The sequence below is a fragment of the Ursus americanus genome, chromosome 1, assembly GCF_024610735.1.
Source record: "Ursus americanus isolate L20-20 chromosome 1, mUrsAme1.1.p, whole genome shotgun sequence".
Taxonomy (NCBI): domain Eukaryota; kingdom Metazoa; phylum Chordata; class Mammalia; order Carnivora; family Ursidae; genus Ursus; species Ursus americanus.
In genome coordinates this window covers 49311146-49332444 of record NC_142127.1, presented here as the reverse complement: position 1 = coordinate 49332444, position 21299 = coordinate 49311146, and the positions used below count along the sequence as shown (strand labels likewise).

At 38.3% G+C, this 21299-nt stretch overlaps 2 protein-coding genes across 9 annotated transcripts in view; one reads left to right on the top strand and one right to left on the bottom strand.

Annotated features, from left to right (window-relative positions):
* Nucleotides 1-9437, bottom strand: part of DCAF17 (DDB1 and CUL4 associated factor 17) — a 38869-nt gene extending 29432 nt beyond the window's left edge. For 2 of the 3 annotated variants that reach the window (XM_045779948.2, XM_087861365.1), the window contains exons 1-3: nt 8979-9437; nt 8468-8571; nt 438-528 (exon numbers count right to left, since the gene is read on the bottom strand). In XM_045779948.2, coding sequence (XP_045635904.1) covers nt 438-528; nt 8468-8571; nt 8979-9104 — 321 coding nt within the window. In that variant the 5' untranslated portion in view covers nt 9105-9437. The remainder of the gene's footprint in view (nt 1-437; nt 529-8467; nt 8572-8978) is intronic. The other variant, XM_087861366.1, reaches the window with a different exon arrangement.
* A 136-nt stretch (nt 9438-9573) lies between these two features.
* The window catches only part of METTL8 (methyltransferase 8, tRNA N3-cytidine), an 84573-nt gene continuing 72847 nt past the window's right edge, over nt 9574-21299 (top strand). Inside the window, exons 1-3 of one of the 6 annotated variants that reach the window (XM_087861373.1) lie at nt 9574-9790; nt 12724-12842; nt 13561-13628. The gene's annotated coding sequence lies outside the window, so the exon portion shown is untranslated. Of the gene's footprint in view, nt 9791-12723; nt 12843-12911; nt 13629-19940; nt 20323-20342; nt 20508-21299 lie in introns of those variants that run through there. The other 5 variants (XM_087861375.1, XM_087861376.1, XM_045779975.2 and 2 more) reach the window with 5 other exon arrangements.

The window sequence follows — 21299 nt, the reverse complement described above, 5'->3', positions numbered from 1 at the left end:
TAACAAGATTTATGGAGGAAACTCATAAGAATCTACTTTCAAAGAGCCATGTAACATAACTGTCACCTAAATTAATATTTTGATAGAATGATCTCTTAAATCAGTGGAATGATCTCTTAAACATTGAGAATAACCCTAAACTAGCTTACATTGCTTATAAAACTTTTAACCAGTTCATAACTTTTTTCAGTTTTCAAGATTTACAAATGGCATCAAAGTTTTAAAATACCTTCATGATATTAATGTATAATTTTTAAAAATAGAAACTATTTCATGAGGAAAAAAAAAGCAAAGGATATACTCTCTTCTTGACTCCTTTCAAGAGTAAGGAATTACTATGATTTTTAAGCTTTATTCCTTTTTATATATATTAACAATAATCAGTTCTTTTAGGCTAAAAATATGTTGGAAACAAATACGCTAAAAACAAATCTTACCACTGGGCATTCCCATAATAATGCATCCTCTATTTTTTCTGACTTGGAACATTTTGGCATTTCATAAAGTTTTCTTGGCTCTGATGCAACGCTGGGAGAAAAGAAAAATGAATGATTATTCTTCTTGATAACTGAAACAGTGTTTGCTCAGCTCTGAGTGACTTTTTTCTTTCAGAGATTTGGAATACCAAGATATAACTTGCTATTTTGCTTTCCTTTACTTAACTAAATGTTAACATTTTTTTTTTCTGATCACAAAATTCACAATAAAATTCACAGAAAATCTGAAAAATAAAAAAGATTATAACGCTATAAGATTACAAAAATAACCATTATTGACATTTTGGTTCATTTCCTTCTGGTTTTTCTTTATATACATATACTTACCTGCATATTTTTTTCTAAAATTGGATCATATTGAATTCTTTCTTTACTCTTGGACATTTACTGTGAATATCTCTGAATTCCATGGGGTTCATAAACTGTTATTTTAATATTATAAAATGAAAATTAGATAAAGAGTCTATTCATTTTAGGATGAAAATTAGTGGGTAAAAAAGGAAATAACTTTAGGGTTTTTTTTACTCCCAAATTCCCCCCACCCTTTTTTTTAAAGATTTTATTTATTTATTTGACAGCCAGCCAGCCAGCAAGAGAGGGACCACAAGCAGGGGGAGTGGGAGAAGAAGAAGAAGGCTCCCTGCAGAGGAGCCTGATGCGGGGCTCGATCCCAGAACACCAGGATCACGCCATGAGCCGAAGCCAGACGGTTAACGACTGAGCCACCCAGGTGCCCCCCAAATTCCCTTTCAGAAAGGTTGAAGAAGTTTGTACCTCTACCAGTACTGAACACTACATTTTTTATGTGAAAAATAGTCCCTTAACTTTAGTTTATACTTCCCTGATTACTACCGTGATGTGATCATAGACATTTTTCTTTTTTTTAACTGATTAACTTTAAAATTAAATTACTGTTTAGAAACAATTTTCAGGGGCACCTGCGTGGCTCAGTTGGTTAAGCGTCTGCTTTCATCTCAGGTCATGATCCCAGGGTCCTGGGATGGAGCCCCATGTCAGGCTTCCTGCTCAGCAGGGAGCCTGCTTCTCCCTCTCCCTCCGCCAACTCCCCCTGCTTGTGTTTTCTCTCTCTCTCTCTCTCTCTCAAATAAATAAATAAATAAATAAAAATATTAAAAAAAAATAAGAAACAATTTTCAGAGTGACAATTTTATCCACCTTTGATGTTCTCTGATTCAAAGGTTTAAACCAAACAATTTCACAGGAATGAAAGCAAGCTCAAACTTCTAAACTGTGGGTGATTCTAAACTATGGGTAAAACACCCCTGAATGCCATAGTAAAGAACTACAACTATTTATTATTAGATCACCAACCAATGTGACCTACGCAGATTTAAATTTATTTTAATTAAAGCAGACACCTCTAAATTGGTTAAGTTACGAAATGGGCATTAAATTAAATTAAATACCAAAGAATTATTATGAATTTCATTAGGTGTGGTAATGACATTATGATCATATAAAGAAATGTCCAGATATCCACTTCCAACATGATTGCATGAGGAGCTTTATGGGCATCCTCTCCAGGAACACTGGTGAAAACTGTAAAAGGACAACTATTTAAAGTCTCTGGAAATGGTCCTAGGGGCATACAGCAAACAAAGAGACATTTATTCAAAAACATCTACTAGAGTTCAGTAAGCATAAAGAGAGTATATGATGTTCAAACTAGGATGTGGTCCCTCCATACTCTTCTTAGCTCAGCAAGATGAAAACTACTCCAGACTGGTATAGCTGAGAGCAAAGGACTCCCTCTACCCCCAGCTCCCAGAGGGCCACCTTCATGGGGGACCAGGATGACAGCATTTCTCATGTAGCTCCCAGCTGCTTGTTGCTGGGGCTGAGTCCTGGGTGAGTGCAGTCAAAAAGTGGGGCTTCCTTCTCCCACCTAGCCCCAACTCTACCTTGGGTGTGACATGCCTAAGAATACAGAGGCTGTGATTACCCTTAGCCCACCTCATAAAGCAGTGGTTCCACGTTAAGAAAGGCAAGAAAAGCTGAGGCAAATGTTTGCCTCAACTCCAAATGTTCAGCTTTTAGAGTAGGGGAGTCACTCAAAGAGAAGAACGCCATTGATTCCACACTCCCCCCCTCCCACCCCACCACTACCAACTTTAAAGCCTGGGCTTAAAGATTTTGCCTGGGGGGAAGAAGCAGGCCTTAGAGCAGATAGCCCTATTCTCTTCCCAGAGCAACTGACTTCATTTGCAGCAGAGTGTGGAGAAGTCCTAGCCTAAGAGCACTCTCAAAATCAGTGGAGTTTGTGGTAAAAGGCAAATGGGAAGAAATTTATAGATTCACTGGCCATACAGGCTGAATTGTAGGCTGGCTAAATTGTCAGAGAGAATCAGAAAAAGATTGTTGTAGGATCCCTCCTCAGAACAAATCTCAAATCAGAAAAAGATTGTTGGCAGGATCCCTCTTCAGGACAAATCTCAAACTATCTTCCCTAACTTCTGGTTTCTGATCCTACATGTAAAGAGCTTAGAAGTCATCACTCCTGTCCTCACAAGAAAAAAAGCTGAACAAACACAATCAACAACTGTTTTTAGTTTCATCAGAGAATTAAGGTCACAGAGCAAACTGCTGCCCCCAAAACTAGAAAGAGAGGTGAATACCAAAAATCACAGCTTAGCAGGAGTAAGCCACTGGAATCAGTACTAGGCAAATAAAAACAAGGACACTGGAAGAAATTTTAGCCTTTGACACCTACTGCTTCAGGAAACAACAAACACAGCCTAATCCCTAGCCAGACAAACATAAAAACTCACTCTAAAGACCCATTTACCACAATTCCTTTTACATCACATACAACTTCCAACAAAAAATTACAAGGGGGGCGCCTGGGTGGCACAGCGGTTAAGCATCTGCCTTCGGCTCAGGGCGTGATCCCGGCGTTATGGGATCGAGCCCCACATCAGGCTCTTCCGCTATGAGCCTGCTTCTTCCTCTCCCACTCCCCCTGCTTGTGTTCCCTCTCTCGCTGTCTGTCTCTCTCTCTGTCAAATAAATAAATAAAATCTTTAAAAAAAAAAAATTACAAGGGATGCTAAAATGCAAAGATTGAAGAGAGGAAGCAAACATCAGAACCTCCTTGCTCAATGGGGAGCCTGCTTCTTCTCCCTCTGCTTGCCGCTCCCCCTGCTTGTGCTCTCTCTCTGTCAAATAAATAAACAAAATCTTTAAAAAACAAAAACAAAACAAAACAAAAAAACCTAAAAACAAAATCAAAAGGAAACGCTAAAAACCAAAACTCCATACAAATAAGAATGTCTTTGATGGGCTCATCAGTAGACTGGACACAGCCAAGGAAAGACTGGTAAACTTGAAGATATGTCAACAGAAACGTCCCAAACTAGAACAAAAAAAATGATAAAAGCAGAACACAATATCCTAGAACTGAGGGACAATTAGAAAGGTGTAATGTATACATGATGGGAATACTAAAAAGATAAGAAAAAGAGAACAGAAGAAATACTTGAAATAATAATGGCTGAGAATTTTCCAAAATTAATCACAAGCACCAAATCATAAATCCAAAAAGCTTACAGAACACCAAAGGGGATAAATACCAAAAAATCTATACCTAGGTATATATTATTCTAACTATAGAAAATCAAAAACAAAGAGAACATCTTGAAAGAAGTCAGAAGAAAAAACACCTTATCTAAGAAGAACAGGATATGAATTACACTGGACTTCTCTTCAGAAAACACGCAAGCAAGTGGAGAGTGAAGTAAAATATTTAAGGTGATGAAACAATCCCCACCTACAGTCTTTTAAGATTCCTGTACCCAATTCCAATATGGGGGGAGGGGGTTCTCCCACACGCAACACCAAGCACTTCTCGGACACCAGCAGAGTGTCCAAGAATTCAACTCAATTCCTATGCTACCTATTAGGAGATAGCATCGGATTCCACAGGTTAAGGATTCAGTCCAATGAGACTGCTCTCCGCCCCCCACTTCAGATGCCAGTCACCAAGCCCCCAGGCTGTTACCTGTGTTTCTGACCCATGGGCTACAGATTGGGGTTCCAATGACCTTCTCCTTAGTTTCTTTTAATTTGATAGTGGCTCCTAGAACTCAGGTAAACATTTACTTATGTTTACCAGTTTATTAAAAGATATGATAAAGAATACAAATCAACACCTAGATGAAGAGATACATAGGAAAAGGTATGGGAAAAGGGCATGAAGCATCCATTCCCTCTCCAGGAAAGCTACTCTCCCTGCATCTCCAAGTGTTCACCAACCCAGAGCTCTTCAAACCCAGTCCTCTTGAGGTTTTATGGAGGCTTTACTGTATAGTTGTGATTGACTAAGTCATTGGCTACTGGTTGATTCAACCTCCAGCTCCCCTGTTGCCTGGAGGTCAGGGGTTGGGACCAAAAATTCCAACCCTCTAATCACATGGCTGGTCCTCCAGGCAACAAGCCTTTACACTCGGGTGGGGTCTGAAAATTAGCTTCATTAATAACAAGACACCTACTTCACCTTTATGGGTCTAAAGATTTTCAGGAACCGTAGATGAAGAGCAAATATATCAGAGAAATATATTTTGGTCATCTGAATGACCAAATATATATTTCTTTTTTTTTTAATTTAAATTCACTTGGCCAACATATACATCATTAATTTTTGATATAATGTTCAATGATTCATTAGTTGTATATAACACCCAGTGCTCATCACATCACATCCAAATATATATTTCTTATAAATCATTATATTGCACCCAACCAATCTAGAATTTTGTATCCTAAGAAGTTATCCTTCAAAAGTCAAAAAGAAATCGGGTTTTCTCAGACAAACAAAAATTGAGGGAATGTGCTGCCAGTGGATATGCCTTACAAGAAATGTTCAAAAAAGTTCTTCAAAGAGAAGAAAAATTATATAGGTCAGAAACTCAGATCTACCTTAAAAAAGAAAGAACGTTAGGTGGCTCAGTAAGTTAAGTGGCTCAGGTCATGATCTCGGGATGATGCCCTGAATCCAGCTCCATACTCAGCAGGGAGTCTGCTTGAGATTCTCTCCCTCTCCCTCTGCCCTTCCTCCTGCTCATGTGCATGTGCACGCAAGCGCTCTCTCTCTCTCAAATAAAATAAATAAATAAATAAAAGGAATAAAGGTAAAATAAAATTCTTTACTTTTCTTATTCTTAATTGATTTAACAGATAAAAATTTGTTCATAATAATAACAGCAATAAGATACTCAGTGAATATAGCTTATGGGTAAAAAGAATGGCAGCAACGTTATAAAAGGCAGGAGGGAGCAATTAGAAACACTCTATTATAAGGTAACTACACTACCCACGTAGAGGTATAGTGCTACTTGAAGGTGATTTAGATTAGTTGTAAATATGTATTCCAAGTTCTAAGGCAACCATTAAAACTTTTTAAAAAGAAGTATAATTGATATGCTAAAGTAGAAAGTAGAATCATATAAAATGCTCAATTAAAAGCAGAGAAGACAAAAAAAGAATGAAAGACAAAAAAAAGAACAAGAGGCAATGAACAGAAAATAGTTGTAAATATGGAAGTGTATTAACCCAACTATATCAATAATCATTTTAAATGTGAATGGTCTAAATATACCCATTAAAAGGCAAAGACTGTCAGAGTGGATAAGAAAACAGGACTTAGGGGCTCCTGGGTGGCTCAGTCAGTTAAGCATCTGCCTTCATGGCGGGTCATGATCTCTGAGTCCTGGGTTTGAGCCCCATATCTGGCTCCCTGCTCAGTGGGGGAGCCTGCTTCTCCCTCTCCCTCTGCCTGCCACTCCCCCTGCTTGTGCTTGCTGGCTCTCTCACTCTCTCTGTCAAATAAATAAATAAATAAATAAATAAATAAATAAATCTTTAAAAAAAAAAACAAAACAGGACTTAAACACATGTTGTCTACAAGAAACCCATTTCAAATATAAAGACGCAGATTACAGTAAAGGACTAGAGAAAGACACACCATGCAGATACTAATCAAAGGAAAGCTGGAGTAGCTATATTAATTTTAGACAAAGTTGACTTCCACAATAAAAATTATCAGGGATAAACAGTGGCCTTACATAATGATAAAGGGGTCACTTCTCCAAGAAGACATAAAAATCCTTAATGTGTATGCATCTAACAACACAGTGTCAGAACATGTAAGACAAACTGATAGAACACAAGAAGAAACAAATCTACTATTATAGTTGGAGACTTCAACATGTCTGTCAGTAACTGGTGGGTCTAGCAAGCAGAAAGTCAGTAAGAATATAGTTGAACTGAACAGTATTATCAATCAACTGGATCTGACTAACATCTAGAGAATACTTCATCCAATAATAGCAGAATACGCATTCTTCTCAGGCTTACATGAAATTCACCAAGAGAGACCACAATCTGGGCCATAAAACACACCTTTACAAATTTAAAAGAGTAGAAGTAATACAAAGTATGCTTTCACACCACAATGGAAATAAATTAGAAGTCAATAACAGAAAGCTGAAAAATCCCAGAAGGTTTGGAAATTAAACAACACACTTCTAATTAACACATGGGTCAAAGAAGTCTCAAGAGAAATTTTTAAATATTTTTAACAAAATGAAGATGAATAAAATATATCAACATTTGTGGGATGCAGCAAAAACCAGTGCTTGAAGGAAATGAATAGCACTAAATGTATATATTGCCAAAGGAGAGAAACTTCTGGGTTGGTGAACACATAGAGATTTAGGGACAGTAGTATGCTCAAAGAGCATGGATATTCTGTACCCCTTCCCACATACCAACAAATCTCTTCTATCTGGCTGTTCTTGAATTATATACATCCTTTTATAATAAAGTGCTAATCTACTAAGAAGTCAATCACAAAAGAGACCACATACTATGTGATTCAATTTATATGAAATGTTCCGAACTACATCTACAGAGACAGAAAGTATACTAGCAGTTGCTTATGGCTAAGGCTGATGGGGCTATAACTAAATGGAATAGGGTTTCTTTTTGAGGTGATGAAAATGTTAACTGTAGTGATGGTTGCCTATATGAACCACAATGGTTCACCAAAATTCCTATCATTGAATATGAATTTCAATAAACTAAAAACCATTAAATTGTATACTTTAGATGGGTGAACTGTTTAGTATGTGAATTATATCTTAATAAAAGCTATTAAGAGAAAGAAAAAAATCCATATATTTTAGAGAAGCAAACTTAAGTGTGGCATGGTGTTTTGAATATGCTTTAGAATACTTAGTAAAAAGGTCAAGGAAAAGGGGGCAATGGGATAGATAAGCAAATGCAGCAAAATCTGGATTCCTTTTGAATCTAGGTAGTGAGTAGATGGAGGTTCACTATACTATTCTCTCTGAAACAAGTTTGAAAATTTTCTCTTAAACCAAAAAAAAGGCAAATACTTCCAAAACAAAACATAGAAACTCTTGAAAGGTGCCTGGGTGGCTCAGGTCATGATCCCAGGGTCATGGGATTGAGCATCCAGCATCACATAGGGTTCCCTGCTCACGGGGAGCCTGTTTCTCCCTCTCCTCCCAGCTCGTGCTCTCTCTCGCTATCTCTGTGTCCCTCTCTCAAATAAATAAATAAAAATCTTAAAAAAAAAAAACAAAGAAATTCTTCTCTAAAGCAGCATCTAAATATTAGATACCTGGCTCCCTTGACTCTGATATCTTCTAAGTACAATAAAACACTATACCATACCCTGAGCAACCCATCATTTTGCCTGCACTCTAAAGTAAATTCATTTTAAATTGATATTTGCAAAGATGAAACCTCTAACTTTGGATTTAACAAGATTATTAAATTACAACCCATTTTACCATCTATTCTTATTTGGGGCTCATTTTTTCATTCTTCTTATTTCATTAAGTGCTGATATAGCATGTGGTTCTATAAAAATTAGTTAAGATTAACAGTGAGGTGAATTACACCAAAAATGTTCATCAAAAAGATACCTGCTGACACAGCACCGATAATTGTCAAAATATATTCTTCCTCTCTCATAGGCTATAGGTGACTTGGAATGAGTTGTCCACACATTCTTAAATTTAGTACTTTCCTGAAAGACACAAGGAATTTTGGTTTAGGGAATAACTCTTAAATTTCTACCATGCACCAATTTTAGGTGGGATAGTTAAATCTACAGTTTTCAAAGTAATCTCACGCACGTTATTTAAAACATTACATTCCTATCTTCCTCACTCTGCCCCCACGTGTTAAGCGAGGTGACCAAATTTTAGGAAGCTCGTACTCAGGAAGAACCTAAGAAGCTTAAAACTAAAAGCATCTGGCTGTTCTATTAATAGCTATTTACTAATTCCCCAGGTTCAGTGCCTGGATTCCCCTGCTCGTCACATGTGATCTTCTTAAAAAGGGGCTCTAACGCGTAAAAACTGCACCCCGGCAGGAGGCTTGGCCACTAGTCGCCCCGCTGCCCTTGGCCCCATTCCCAGCCGCCGGCGTCACCTGGCACACCAACGCCCTCAGGATGCCCAGGTTCGTCCTCTGCACCACGCCTGCATCCCGCGAGAAGAAGCCCAGCGCCCGGCGACTCAGCTGGCGGCACACGTTGGGTTTCTGAGTTGGGCCCATGGAGGCAAGGGCCGGGTGCGGGATTGGCTGGGCTGAAGACGGGAGCGCCCCTCGCTCCCGCGCCAGGCAGCGGCCGTTACCTCCGAACCTCCAGGCCCCAATTCCTTGACGGGCCCAGGAAAAGCTGACACGGGGAGCCGGGCAAGGAGCGCAAGGCAGTGGGGCGAGATAAGGCGGAATCGGCACCGCCTGAGCGCAGAGTGGAGGAAAAGACACCCCCTTCCAGCCTGCCCCTCAAACACTCTACAGCTCTGGACCCTGGTTGCGGGCAGTGTGACGCCCCCGTAACGCGCGGCCTGCTGGCGCCGTTCCCTCAACGGGAAGTGTAGTTCCCAGAGCCCTTTGAGGGAGCCTAGCTAGTTCCCAGAACTACAATTCCCATCAGGCAGCGGGAAGAGAGCTCTTGCGCCGGCCCCGCCTCCAACCAGCCGTGGCCCCGCCCGGCCCGGTCCGGCGGAGGCTGCGCTGTGCGGCAGACACCCGTTTCCTGCTTTGCACGCGGCGCGGGGCCGAGCCTCGGGGGCACTGTGCTACTGCCTCCTGGTGTCGGTTTACTGTGCGAACCGTGCCGCCCCGGTGCCCTCATTCCCCGACTTTCGTTCTGGGAGGCCCTGGCCGGGTCCCGAGAGGGGCGCTGTGTCGAGTGCGACCCCCCCCCCCCCCCAAAAGCAGAGTTCGTGCTAAAGGTACGCCCCGCGGCTTTCCCCTCAGTCGCACGTTGGACGTTGTGGTTGACGGTTAAACATTTGGGGTCTGTAAACATTATGCTATTGTATTATGAGTTAGTGGTGGAAGATGCTGGCATTCCCACCAAACTAGGGTTGAATTACTCTTTTCCAGAGCTCGCCCTTCTGTGGCCTGCGGAGACAGGCTGGTTTCACGATAACGGCTTTATTTTCCTTCCTCTCACCTTTTTCTTCTTTTGGTAATAAAATGTGAAATGTTTACATTTTTATCGGACTAAGATATTACACGTTGATTCCTCTAAGTAAAAGGTAACTTGGTCAACTACCCCTACGTTATTTTCAGTAATCATGCACTAGGTGTGCCCCGTTGCTTTGCACGTCCCTTGAGGGTGGTGTCTTTCCATCTCCCACGTGGGCTTGGCATGCTACCTCTTGTTCCTACGTGGGCAAGGGAGTGATCGCCTCTGACTGACAGAGCAGAGTACAGTACTGGGAGAGCGCGTTGGGTCACAATTCAAGTGTTTAGTAGACATTTGTCACATCTCTTTTTAACCCTGCTGAATTTCCTTCAGGACCTGGGGTTTTGCTGATTTTTCATGACTTATTTACAGCATACTGTGGAGTGCTATGTGTATTTTTAGAGCGCGCTATAATAGTTAATTTGTTAATTCATGAATGCAGCTGTCACTGAGAAAACTGGGACCCAGAAAAGAGAACTGGATTTTCTTTGGATGAAATGAAATTCAAATCATTGCTGACTTAAATTCATCATCTCTCTTTTCTCATTCTCCTTCACCCTCACTTGTTTGTCTTCCTGTGGTCTTTATCTCACCACCAACTCACACAGAGGGCAGTCCTCCTGGATACCCTCCTTTCCTCATCCACAGCCAAGTCCTTTTGATTCTAACTCCTATCCGTCACCTTTTTTATCACCTAAGTAATTTAGGGCCTCACCGTTTTATCACATTATTATATTAGGTAGCCTCCATCCTGCCTTGCTTCAGTACTTTCAATTCCAACCCTCCATACTGCTGCCAGAGTGATTTTTCTAAAGCACAAATTTGTCGTTTCCTTATTAAAATCTTTCAGTGGCTCCCAATCCCCAGAACAAAATTTCTCAAGCCTGAGTAGATACCCAGGATTCTCTATTGTTAACTTAAAATAGTTTCAGTATGTTAAATATATGCAAATATAAAACTATATATAAACTCCTTATGTTGTATATCTTACACAACTATAACTCCCAGTTATAAGTTAAATGAAGCAGAATTATAAAACAAATTCAAACGAATACTTATTCTTTGTTACCAATGAGACTGTTTTTGCTGGACCTAATATGTTCCAAAAGCAAATGTTCACTGTCCTCTGTAGTATAATTTCCTTACAAAAGCCCTGTCCATTTTGTACTTGTGTTGAGATTATGCCTTCACCTCTTTTCTTTATTTAAACCACTGCAAAGCTTTCCTTTGTTCAATGTATCATGATTTCATTTGACCTTCACTTGTCAAACACCATCATTTACATAAAGTAGTTCCCATTTCTTTCTCATTAACCTGTGCCAATGACAAATGGTACCAGTTGTTTGCCAGCGCACAGCTAAACACAAACATGTGAACTGAAATCTTATGACAGTAATCAATTAAAAGGTGGCCATTCACATTGTCCAGATTATCCTTTTTAAAAAATATTTTTGTCTTTTATTTGTATCAAGTTGAAAATAAAAGGTTTCTCTAAGAGAAACATAGCCTTGGGGCTACATCTACAAATCCCTAGGGGTCTGTGTAGGTGCCTTATAAGACAAAATCTGAATCCCTTAATGTAGTATACAAGGCACTGTTATCTGCATCTTGCCCACACTTTCAGCCTTATTTCTTTGTCCATCCTTAACATTTGCTATTGCAGTTCTGACGTGTTGCTCACTTGCTCAAGCCAATGTATCTTTGCATCTCATATTTTCTTTGGAGCTCTCTTCCTTTCTTTCTCTTACCTGTTTACCTCACGACTCATCCCAGGTATCACAGCTCCACTCAGACACTTTTCCTGACCCCTTCACTTTAGTTACAGTCTTGCCTCTTCTAACATGTTACTCTGCATACATTGGTTGCAGCACTATATTAGAATTGTTGTTTGTCTTCCCAAAATATTGTTTTTATTCTTTTTTTAAAAAAAAGATTTTATTTATTTATTTGACAGAGAGACAGACAGCGAGAGAGGGAACGCAGGCAGGGGGAGTGGGAGAGGAAGAAGCAGGCTCCCAGCGGAGGAGCCTGATGTAGGGCTCAATCCCGGGACTCTGGGATCACACCCTGAGCCGAAGGCAGACACTTAATAACTGAGCCACCCAGGCGCCCCTCTTTTTTTCTTTTTTTTTAAGTAGGCTCTATTCCCAACGTGGGACTTAATTCACAACCCCAATCAAGAATTGCATGTTCTACCGACTGAGCTGGCCAGGTGCCCCCCAACATATTGTTTTTAGAGTAGTCCATTTATTCATTCAACATACATATGCACTGACCACATTTTAGGCAGTATACTAAGGACACATATGTGTGTTGAATAAATGGGCTAGTCTAAGGACAATGTATGGAATCTATTATTGACAACTAAGACCTTTAACATACATGCAGATTTAGTCTCTATTTTTAAATCAGTAGGAAGCTACAATGTTCATAAGAGGAAATAACTTTTTAAAAACTTAAATCCCCAGCAGTTCTACCTATAAAGTAGATATTTTTTTCCATTTGTTGAAGGTCAGTGGCATGCACAGATATCCCTAGCTTAGGATTTGAAAATAACTTCTCAATTTGGGCCATAAAACAAACATTGTTTTTTGGTTTTTTTCTTTTCAGTCTGTGCCTATGTGTTTACAGAATACTTAACCATCTTTACCATGATATTTTTTTAAAATATATTTTTAAATTTATTTTTTCAAGTAATCTCTACTTGCAACGTGGGGCTCGAACTCATGACCCCAAGATCAAGAGTCATACGCTCTACCGGCTGAGCCAGCCAGGCGCCCCTACCCTGATATTTTAAAGACAGAGAAGAAGAGGTATGAATTTAGAAGTTAATAAAAATGCTTTTTGTTCATATACTTTGTTTAAAGAAGCATAGTATAACCAAATAAAGCATTCAGGTTATTAAACTTGAACACTTGTTCAGAGACAAATTTGAACCAAAACCACAAGAGGTCATTCAGTCAGCACGTGATTATATACATGTACATTATGCTGGGAACTATTTTGGCATAGGGTATAGCAGTGAATGGGATTGACAAGATCCCTACATGTGGAGGGAGAGAGACAATAAATAAATAGATTTTTAAAATAAGATTTCAGGTAGTGATAAGGGCTGTAAAGAAAATAAAACAGGGTGGTGTGCTTGATAGAGTGTGGTTGGAAGCCCTGCTTTTGTCAGAGTGGTCAGAGAAGGCCTCTTGGAAATTGGACTTTTTTTTTTTTTTGGTGTTTGGACTTTTGAGCTAAGCCCTGAATGATGAGGATGAGTCAGTCTGCAAAGAACTGAGGTTAGAGTAGTCCAGGCAGAAAAATGCTTGAATGCAAGGTCTGCAAGGCAATAATAGCCTTGTTTTTTTCTAAAACTGTCAGGCCAGTGTGGCTCTTTAGTGTGCATGAGGGAAATGAACTTGGAGAGGTAGGCTGGAAGGAATTTTGGATTTTATTCTGTTGTAATAGGAAGCCAAAGGAGGATTTGAAGAAAAAGAGTGACATGATCTCATATGTGTTATAATAAAATCTTTATGCCTATAGTGTGGAGAATGTACTGTGGGGAGACAAGAATGGAAGCAAGGAGACAGGTGGCTGTTCATTTAGTCCAGGTAAGCGATGATAGTGTTTGGACTAGAATGGGTGGTAGCAGGAGAAATGGAAAGAAATGAACAGATTCAGAATGTATTTTGGAAGTAGAGTTGATAAGACTTCTAATGTAGTGGATATTAACAATGAAGAAAAGAAAAGATTCAAGTGAAATCATGTTAGGCAGAACCACAAATAAGCATCCCTAAACTCCCCAGAACAAATGGAAAGCAGGGAACTACTTATGATGCGATGTCTAGGAAGCAATACCTGCATTTTATTAAATGTACACATCAGCTTTTTAGACATTAATGCTAAGAAATGTTAGGATCTGTTCTGTGGTTAGGACATGTGGGAAGAGGGAAATAAACTCAGGTCCCAGAGGTTCAGGAGTCAGAGCATGTTGGACCGTGGTAATTTGATGGAGAAATCACTAGTGAGAGGACATTCCCTTTAAGAACAAGAGTGAAGTAGACTATTTAACAGGTAATTGGTATAGTTTAGATGAGAATCACTTTTGGAAATTTATTTTTAAATTATTGAGGCTTTTGACCACAAGTTTGGTTCTTATGTTTCCTTTCCTCTGTATATTTTCATATTTGTTTGAACATGAAGTACATTCATGCATATATAAAATCCAGAAAGATTTAGATTTAAAGGTTGATAGTAAAGTTTGTAAACTATTCTTATTTTAAAATTATTTTATTATTTAAAAAACATGTATTGATAACATAGCATAATTTATAAATAATAATTATAAAATGAATACCCATATATTTATCATCAACTTATAAGAAAGACCCAGAACATTAGCTACAACTTTGACATCTCCTTTGTGCCTCTCCTAGTTCCCAGATCCCTCTTTCCTCTTTAAAATAAAATATTGTTGGGCGCCTGGGTGGCTCTGTCGGTTAAGCGTCTGCCTTCAGCTCAAGTCATGATCCCAGGTTCCTAGGAACTAGTCCCACATCAGTCTCCCTGCTCAGCAGGGAGTCTGCTCCTCCTTCTCCCTCTGCCCCTCCCGTCGCTTGTGCTCTCTCACTGTCTCTCAAATAAATAAATAAAATATTTTTTTTTTTTTAAAGATTTTATTTATTTATTCGACAGAGAGAGAGACAGCCAGCAGGAGAGGGAACACAAGCAGGGGGAGTGGGAGAGGAAGAAGCAGGCCCACAGCGGAGGAGCCTGATGTGGGACTCGATCCCATAATGCCGGGATCACGCCCTGAGCCGAAGGCAGACGCTCAACCGCTGTGCCACCCAGGCGCCCCTAAATAAAATATTTTTTAAAAGATAAAAAAAAATTGTTAAGTTTTGAGTGTTATCAAACATCATATAAATTGAATCATACTATAGATATGTACTCTTCTACAACTTACCTATTTTTTCTTCATTGTTTCTTCAACACTTGACAAAGTACCTATAGTTCATTTCATTTATTTTTACTGCTATATAGTATTTTGTTGTTTGAATTTACTATAATTTATCCATTTTCTATTGGCTGGGCTTTTGTTTCTTTCAAGTTTTTTTATTCCTAGAAAGGTATTGCTATAGACATCTTATACATGTTAAAGAGTATATTTGTATTGCTGTGTAACAAATTACCACAAATTTAGCAGCTTAAACAAACACCCATTTATTATCCCTAGTTTTTTTTTTCCTACATAAATACTCACTTTGTCCAAGAACCACTTTTTGAAGGGCCCTCATTTCTTCATAGATCTGCAGTGCTAACGCTGTTGTATATCAAGTTTACATTCATAATTAGATCTGTTTCTAGGCTCTGTTTTCTGTTCTCTTGTTCTATTTCTATTCCTGGGCTAATACCTGACCGCGTTTGTAGTAAGGCTTGAGAGCTGGTAGGGCCACTCCTCTACCTTATTCCTTTTTCTCAGGAGTGTCTTATTTCTTTTTTGCCATTTGCATTTTCATATACCTTTTTAAATCAGCTTCAGTTCCCCAAAAAACCTTATTGGAATTTTGATTGGTATAGCATTAAATCTGTATATCAACTTGAAGAGAACTAACATCTTTACCATATCAAATTATCCTACTTATGAAGACCATATGTCTCTCCATTTATTTAGATCTGTAGTGTCTTTCAATGAAGTTCTATAATTTTTTTCTTAAAGGATTTGCATATTTCAAACTTCCTAAATACATTATATTTTTGGTCAGTGTTATAAATGGTAAATTTTTAAATTAGATTTTCTAACTATATTTTTGCTAGTGCATAAAAATGCAAATTTTCTTTTTGTATATTGGTCTTTTATTTAGCAACCTTGCCAGACTTTATCTTTAGTAGTAATAATTGTCATTTGTTAAAAAAAAAAATGTCATTTGTAAGGTTTGAGGGATTTTTCTATGTAGATAATCATGTCCTCAGGAAACTGGCAGTTTTATTGCTTCCTTCTCAAATATTACCATTTATTACACTTTTCTTACTGTGCTGGCCAGAACCTCAAATGCAGTGTTGAATAAAACCGGTGATAATGGACATTCTTGTTTTATTCATGTTTATAAACAGAATACTTCTAATATTTCACCATTAGTATAACAGTGTTTTTGGTAACTACCCTTAGCAGATTAATGAAATTCTCTTCCATTCCATATGTGCTAAAAGTCTTGTATATTTGATTTTCTAATCATGAATGGGTGTTGAATTTAACTATTTTCTCTGTATCTGTTGAGGTAATAATATAATTTTTTTCCTTTAATCTGATAATGTGGTGAATTACCTAAATATATTTTCTAATGTTAAAATGAGATTGAGTTTATTTTGATAAATTTTTGTGATATGTTTGTTTTTTATGCATTGTGGGATTTGGGCAGCTGGTCACTTCAGTTCTCACTCAGCTTTCTGGACCTTTGCTAGCTTTTGATCTCCAAGGATTTTTCTTTCTTTTTGGCTCAGTGATATATTTTAACAAGATGTATTTTTTTAATCTATTTATTCTGCCTTTGGGTGTATTTTATAACAGAAAGGTTTTCGGGGTGTCAGTTCACCAAATTACCAAAACTAGAATTCCACTTCAGTATTTTTAGTGTAGAAGCTTCCATTAATGTAAGATATGATCACTACCACCATTTCTGTCTTCTCTTCTTGTTTCCCTGCATAACCATCCCCATTCCAGCTGGAAACAAGGAAGCAGTGTTGTATAGTAGAAAGAGCATCATACCAGGGGTCAAAAGGCACAAGTTGTAGTGCCAGCACCAGCACTTAGTGAGATCTTAACCAAGCTGCTTATTCTTCCTGAGTTTCATTCAACCATCCGCTAAGAGGAAATACTCAGGATTGAAGTGAGAATTACATGAGTTTATAAATGTGAACATGTTGTCAGGGGAAAGGACGAGAAGCAATGATGTTGAGTACATTCTCTGTTAGAGAAATGTAACTGAAACAGGGAGTTTAGGGAAGGGAAAGGGTTGATTTGGTAGCACAGAGGATTTTTCTAGGGTGGTGAAACTATTTCATGGTTTTGGAATGGTGGATACATGACACTGTGTATTTGTTAAAATCCATAGAGTTCTGCAGCACAAAGAGTAAGTCTTGACATAGGCAAAATTTTAAAAATAAATAAGGGGAAATAAGGTTCAGGATGGAAGGCAGACTTATAAAAGAATCTAACTATATTACAAATGTATGTAATAACCTCACTGAAAGGGGCCAAGGAAAAGGTGCTGACCTAAGTAACTTTGAAAATAAGACTAAAACTAAAGACAATAGGAACTGTACATAAGCACTGTACTCTGGTTGATAAAGTATGAACTCTAGCTTGCTATAGATAGAGATGGATACATATAGAAACATTTATAAAGACATGTGTTTATACAAGGTTTAGTATACCTACAACTATTTCCTTCTTTTGTCAGTTGAGAGGGCCTATAAGGAGCCTAGTAGCAAGGAGCACACCCAATACCCAGTCTGTTCCCCAGTAAAAGGAACAAACACTCTTTGGAGAAATAGCTGATTCTAGGACTGGGTCAAGGAATATGCAACATGAGCCTGCAACATCTTATAGTACCAGAAAGTAAAAAAGTGCCCAAAAACAAAAACACAATGATGGGAGTATGTCAAAAGGATACAGGAGCTAACTGTAGAAAGAAACTATAGAAGAAAAAAGAGCTCTTCATGGCCAAAACAAAGAGTTTGAGCAATAAATAGTATGGGGTTATAGTCCACAGTTTAAAATAAATATGAGTCCATACTGATAGAAACAAATGATTGAATAAATAAGTGGGGGAGAAGAGACAAAGCTCCCACGCAAAAGAATTCCAAATAATATATGTATATATTCTGCCCTTAAAGAGGTGGAGCATAACTCCCTACTCCCTAAGTGTGGGCTGTGCATAGTGACTTCCTTCTAAAGAATACACTGTGGAATGAGGGGAGGGAATAACTTCACAGTGGAGAAACTTGTCAGTCACCACCTCAGCCAGGTGATCAAGATTAACATCAACCCATGATAAGTCATGTTCATGTCATGAATACCCTTGATATGATGTGATAAGAGTGTCACTTTACTTCTGTGGGGTTTTTTCCCCCTAAAATCCAAACCCCAATCTAATCATGAGAAAAATATCTCAAAAGTATTTATTGAAGGGCATTCTACAAGATACCTGATCAGTATTACTCAAAATTGTCAAGGTCTTCAAAAACAAAGAAACTCAAACTATTAGAGCCAAAGAGTAGCCTAAGGAGACCTAATCACTAAATATAATGTGGTGCCCTGGATGGAATTCTATGAGAGAAAAACACATTGAATGAAAATGAAGGGAATTTGAACAAAGTATGGACTTAGGTTTATAATAATGTAATAGTATTACCTTCTTAATTGTAACAAATTACCATGCTAATAATGTAAGATTTTAATAATATGGTAGAAACTATGTTAGAGGGGTGCCTGGTCATGATCTCAGGGTGATGAGATCAAGCCCCGCGATGGGCTGGGTGCTGGGTCTGGACCCTGCTTAAGATTATGTCTCTCCCTCTCCCCCACCCCCAATTGGGCATGTATGCTTTCTCTCGGAAGGAAGCAAGGAAGGAAGGAAAGAAGGAAGGAAGGAAGGAAGGAAGGAAGGAAGGAAGGAAGGGAAAAAGAAACGAAACCATGTTAGAATTTGGGAGCTTTCTGTACCATCTGCAACTTTTCTGTAAATCTAAAACTGTTCTAAAATTAAAAGTTTGCTTTAACAATGCAGTAAGAATATGGTAGACCCCACTGTACAGAGGCAGCATAACTTTAGTGGTTAAGATGAACTCGATTACCAACCTGCCTGAATTCAGATCTCAGCCTCACAACATACTAGCTGTGCCAACCTGGGGATGCTAAGTAACTAGAATTACTTTAACTTCCCTGTGCCTTATTTACTTACCTGTTAAATGGGTTCTTGGGAGGTCTAAATGAGTTATCATATGTAAAGCACTTAAAGTAATGCCTGGCATATAGCAAATACTATATGTGATTCCATTTATCATTACTACTTATTTTGATCTTTAGTTTTGGAGAGCTCTGTGTTTATAGCTGAATTTTACTGAATCTTCGTCAGCATAATGATTTTTAGTTTGGCACTCCAACAGTACAGTATCCATAATACTTTTTTCATAAGGGGGAAATTATTAAGATTATAAAGATTCAAGAGGAATCAGGGCCAGAACTGGTGGATTTGCCACCCCCTGTTTCATGCTGTATAAATAGTATTGACGGAGTAAATGCGGAAGTTACAAAGCCTGGCAGGATCTACTTTTTATGGGCATAGACATGCCACATACAGAAATTCTGAAGTTAACTTTATTTGGTTTTCAGTAAATTTCTTATTAAAATGTCTACTCCCCTTGTTAAATGGATTTTTTTTAGGACAAAGTATAGCCTACGGGACGAATCCCTCAGATGTAGGGGTCAGCATCTAAAATTTTTGTGACCTTTGAAACAAAATGGAATGTATTATTAAAAAATGTATATAAAAACATGTTTTAGGCCTTTTACTTCTCTGCCTGAAATACATACCAACTCTAATAGGAAACTCCTTATACATTAGCAGCTCAGGTATAATAGTGTACTGAGTAGAACAAAGAGTTTGGAGTCAGGAAGTCTGCTTGGACTATGGGGTCTTATAGCTGTGTGAACAAGGCAACTCATGTAACCTCTTTGAGCCTCATGTCCCACATCTGTAAAATGGTGATAACAAAAATGCTTGTCCTGCCTTCCTCCCTTGCTTATAGGACTGTTGTAAGGATAAGATGTGAAAATGAATGTGAGGGCTTTTTGTAAATTGTAAAACCTATACAAATATTATTGTTATAGTAATTCTCAGGCTTTCAACCAGAATGAGACTCTGATGAAGCTTTATAGTCAGATTAGGTGTTGCACACCTTTACTTATTTAATTATGTAATAAGATGAAATCATTTGAATTTAACATGCCTTTGATGGTGTATTTTCTTATAGCACTTTAGTTTTTATGATGTTTTTCTTTGGTGTAACAAAGGAAGGCATTGTTTTTTATCTGGAATTGTTTCCTTCAGGTGGCAGTTTGAGGAAATAGTTTCCAAACTCTTCAGTGAAATTAGCTGTATAGAGAACACAAAAGTGTATCCCTCTGATTTGTTGTCTCCTTAGGACATAGATCCTCTTGTCCTGGAGTGGAGCTGACCAGCAGAGGGTGCACGAGCTTTCCCAGGAGCTGGCCTCAGAGACCAGGCTGGGCAGACCTGACTGGTGTGTCATCTGTGTTTGCTGTGTGATGATTAACAAGTACTATAAATGAAAAGGTTCTGGCATACCAAAAACACAGTTACCAAATGGAAAGAGAGAGCAGCCATATGTCAGACAACAATGTGGCAAGTACCTGCCATAGTTGGTGAATAGGAAGTTTCTAGATGACTGGAATTTGGTATTCTACAGTGAGTTATTTGTTTTCTACCTCCTCCTACTACTCTTTGCCTTTTCCAGTAATTTCTTTCCCTTTTCGGGGTTCTTTGCCCCCACCTTCTGAGCATTTGCAGTTGTCAGCCTTATGTGGTCTAACAGATCAGAGTTTTTAAAACTAGTCTTTCTCTGAACTTTTTGGGCCCTAGGGTATTAGGGTCCTGGATCCAACTGGCCGCAGCCCCCTGTCTGGGTCCCCTTACCAGGCTCCCACAGATTCCATGGCATCTTTTCCTCCATGTAAATGGGTGACTGCTAGAAAAGAAATTTTGACACTTTTCGAGTGTTACTATCACTACTGCCCATACCATCTTTTTTTCCCCTTCCTTTCCAAGCATGAATCCTCTACCCATAGATAGTGTGTAGAGTTTACATACTTAGTGATTGTAAAAATATTTTTATGTTTCCTGAGTGTAAAGGTTATTTGAGTTTACTTACAAAGAAAAAGAAAAGAACATTTTGAGACGTATTAATAAAAAAGAAGGCTCTCCTTGAGCCTTTCAATCAGAGAAAACTATTAATTCTTCCAGACTTTTTTTATGCATATGTATATTTGTTGTTATATAAATTAATTTTTAAAAATGAGATCTTACTATAGGTACTATTCTGTACCTGATTTTTTCCTCACTTTAATAAATAATTGACTTCTTTCCATATCAATAAATTTAGGTTTAAAAGCAACATTTTTAAGTAGCTACATAATTTCCCTTAATTTAGTCAGTTTTCTAAAGATGGCTATTTAGATGGTTTGCAGTTTTTCAGAATAA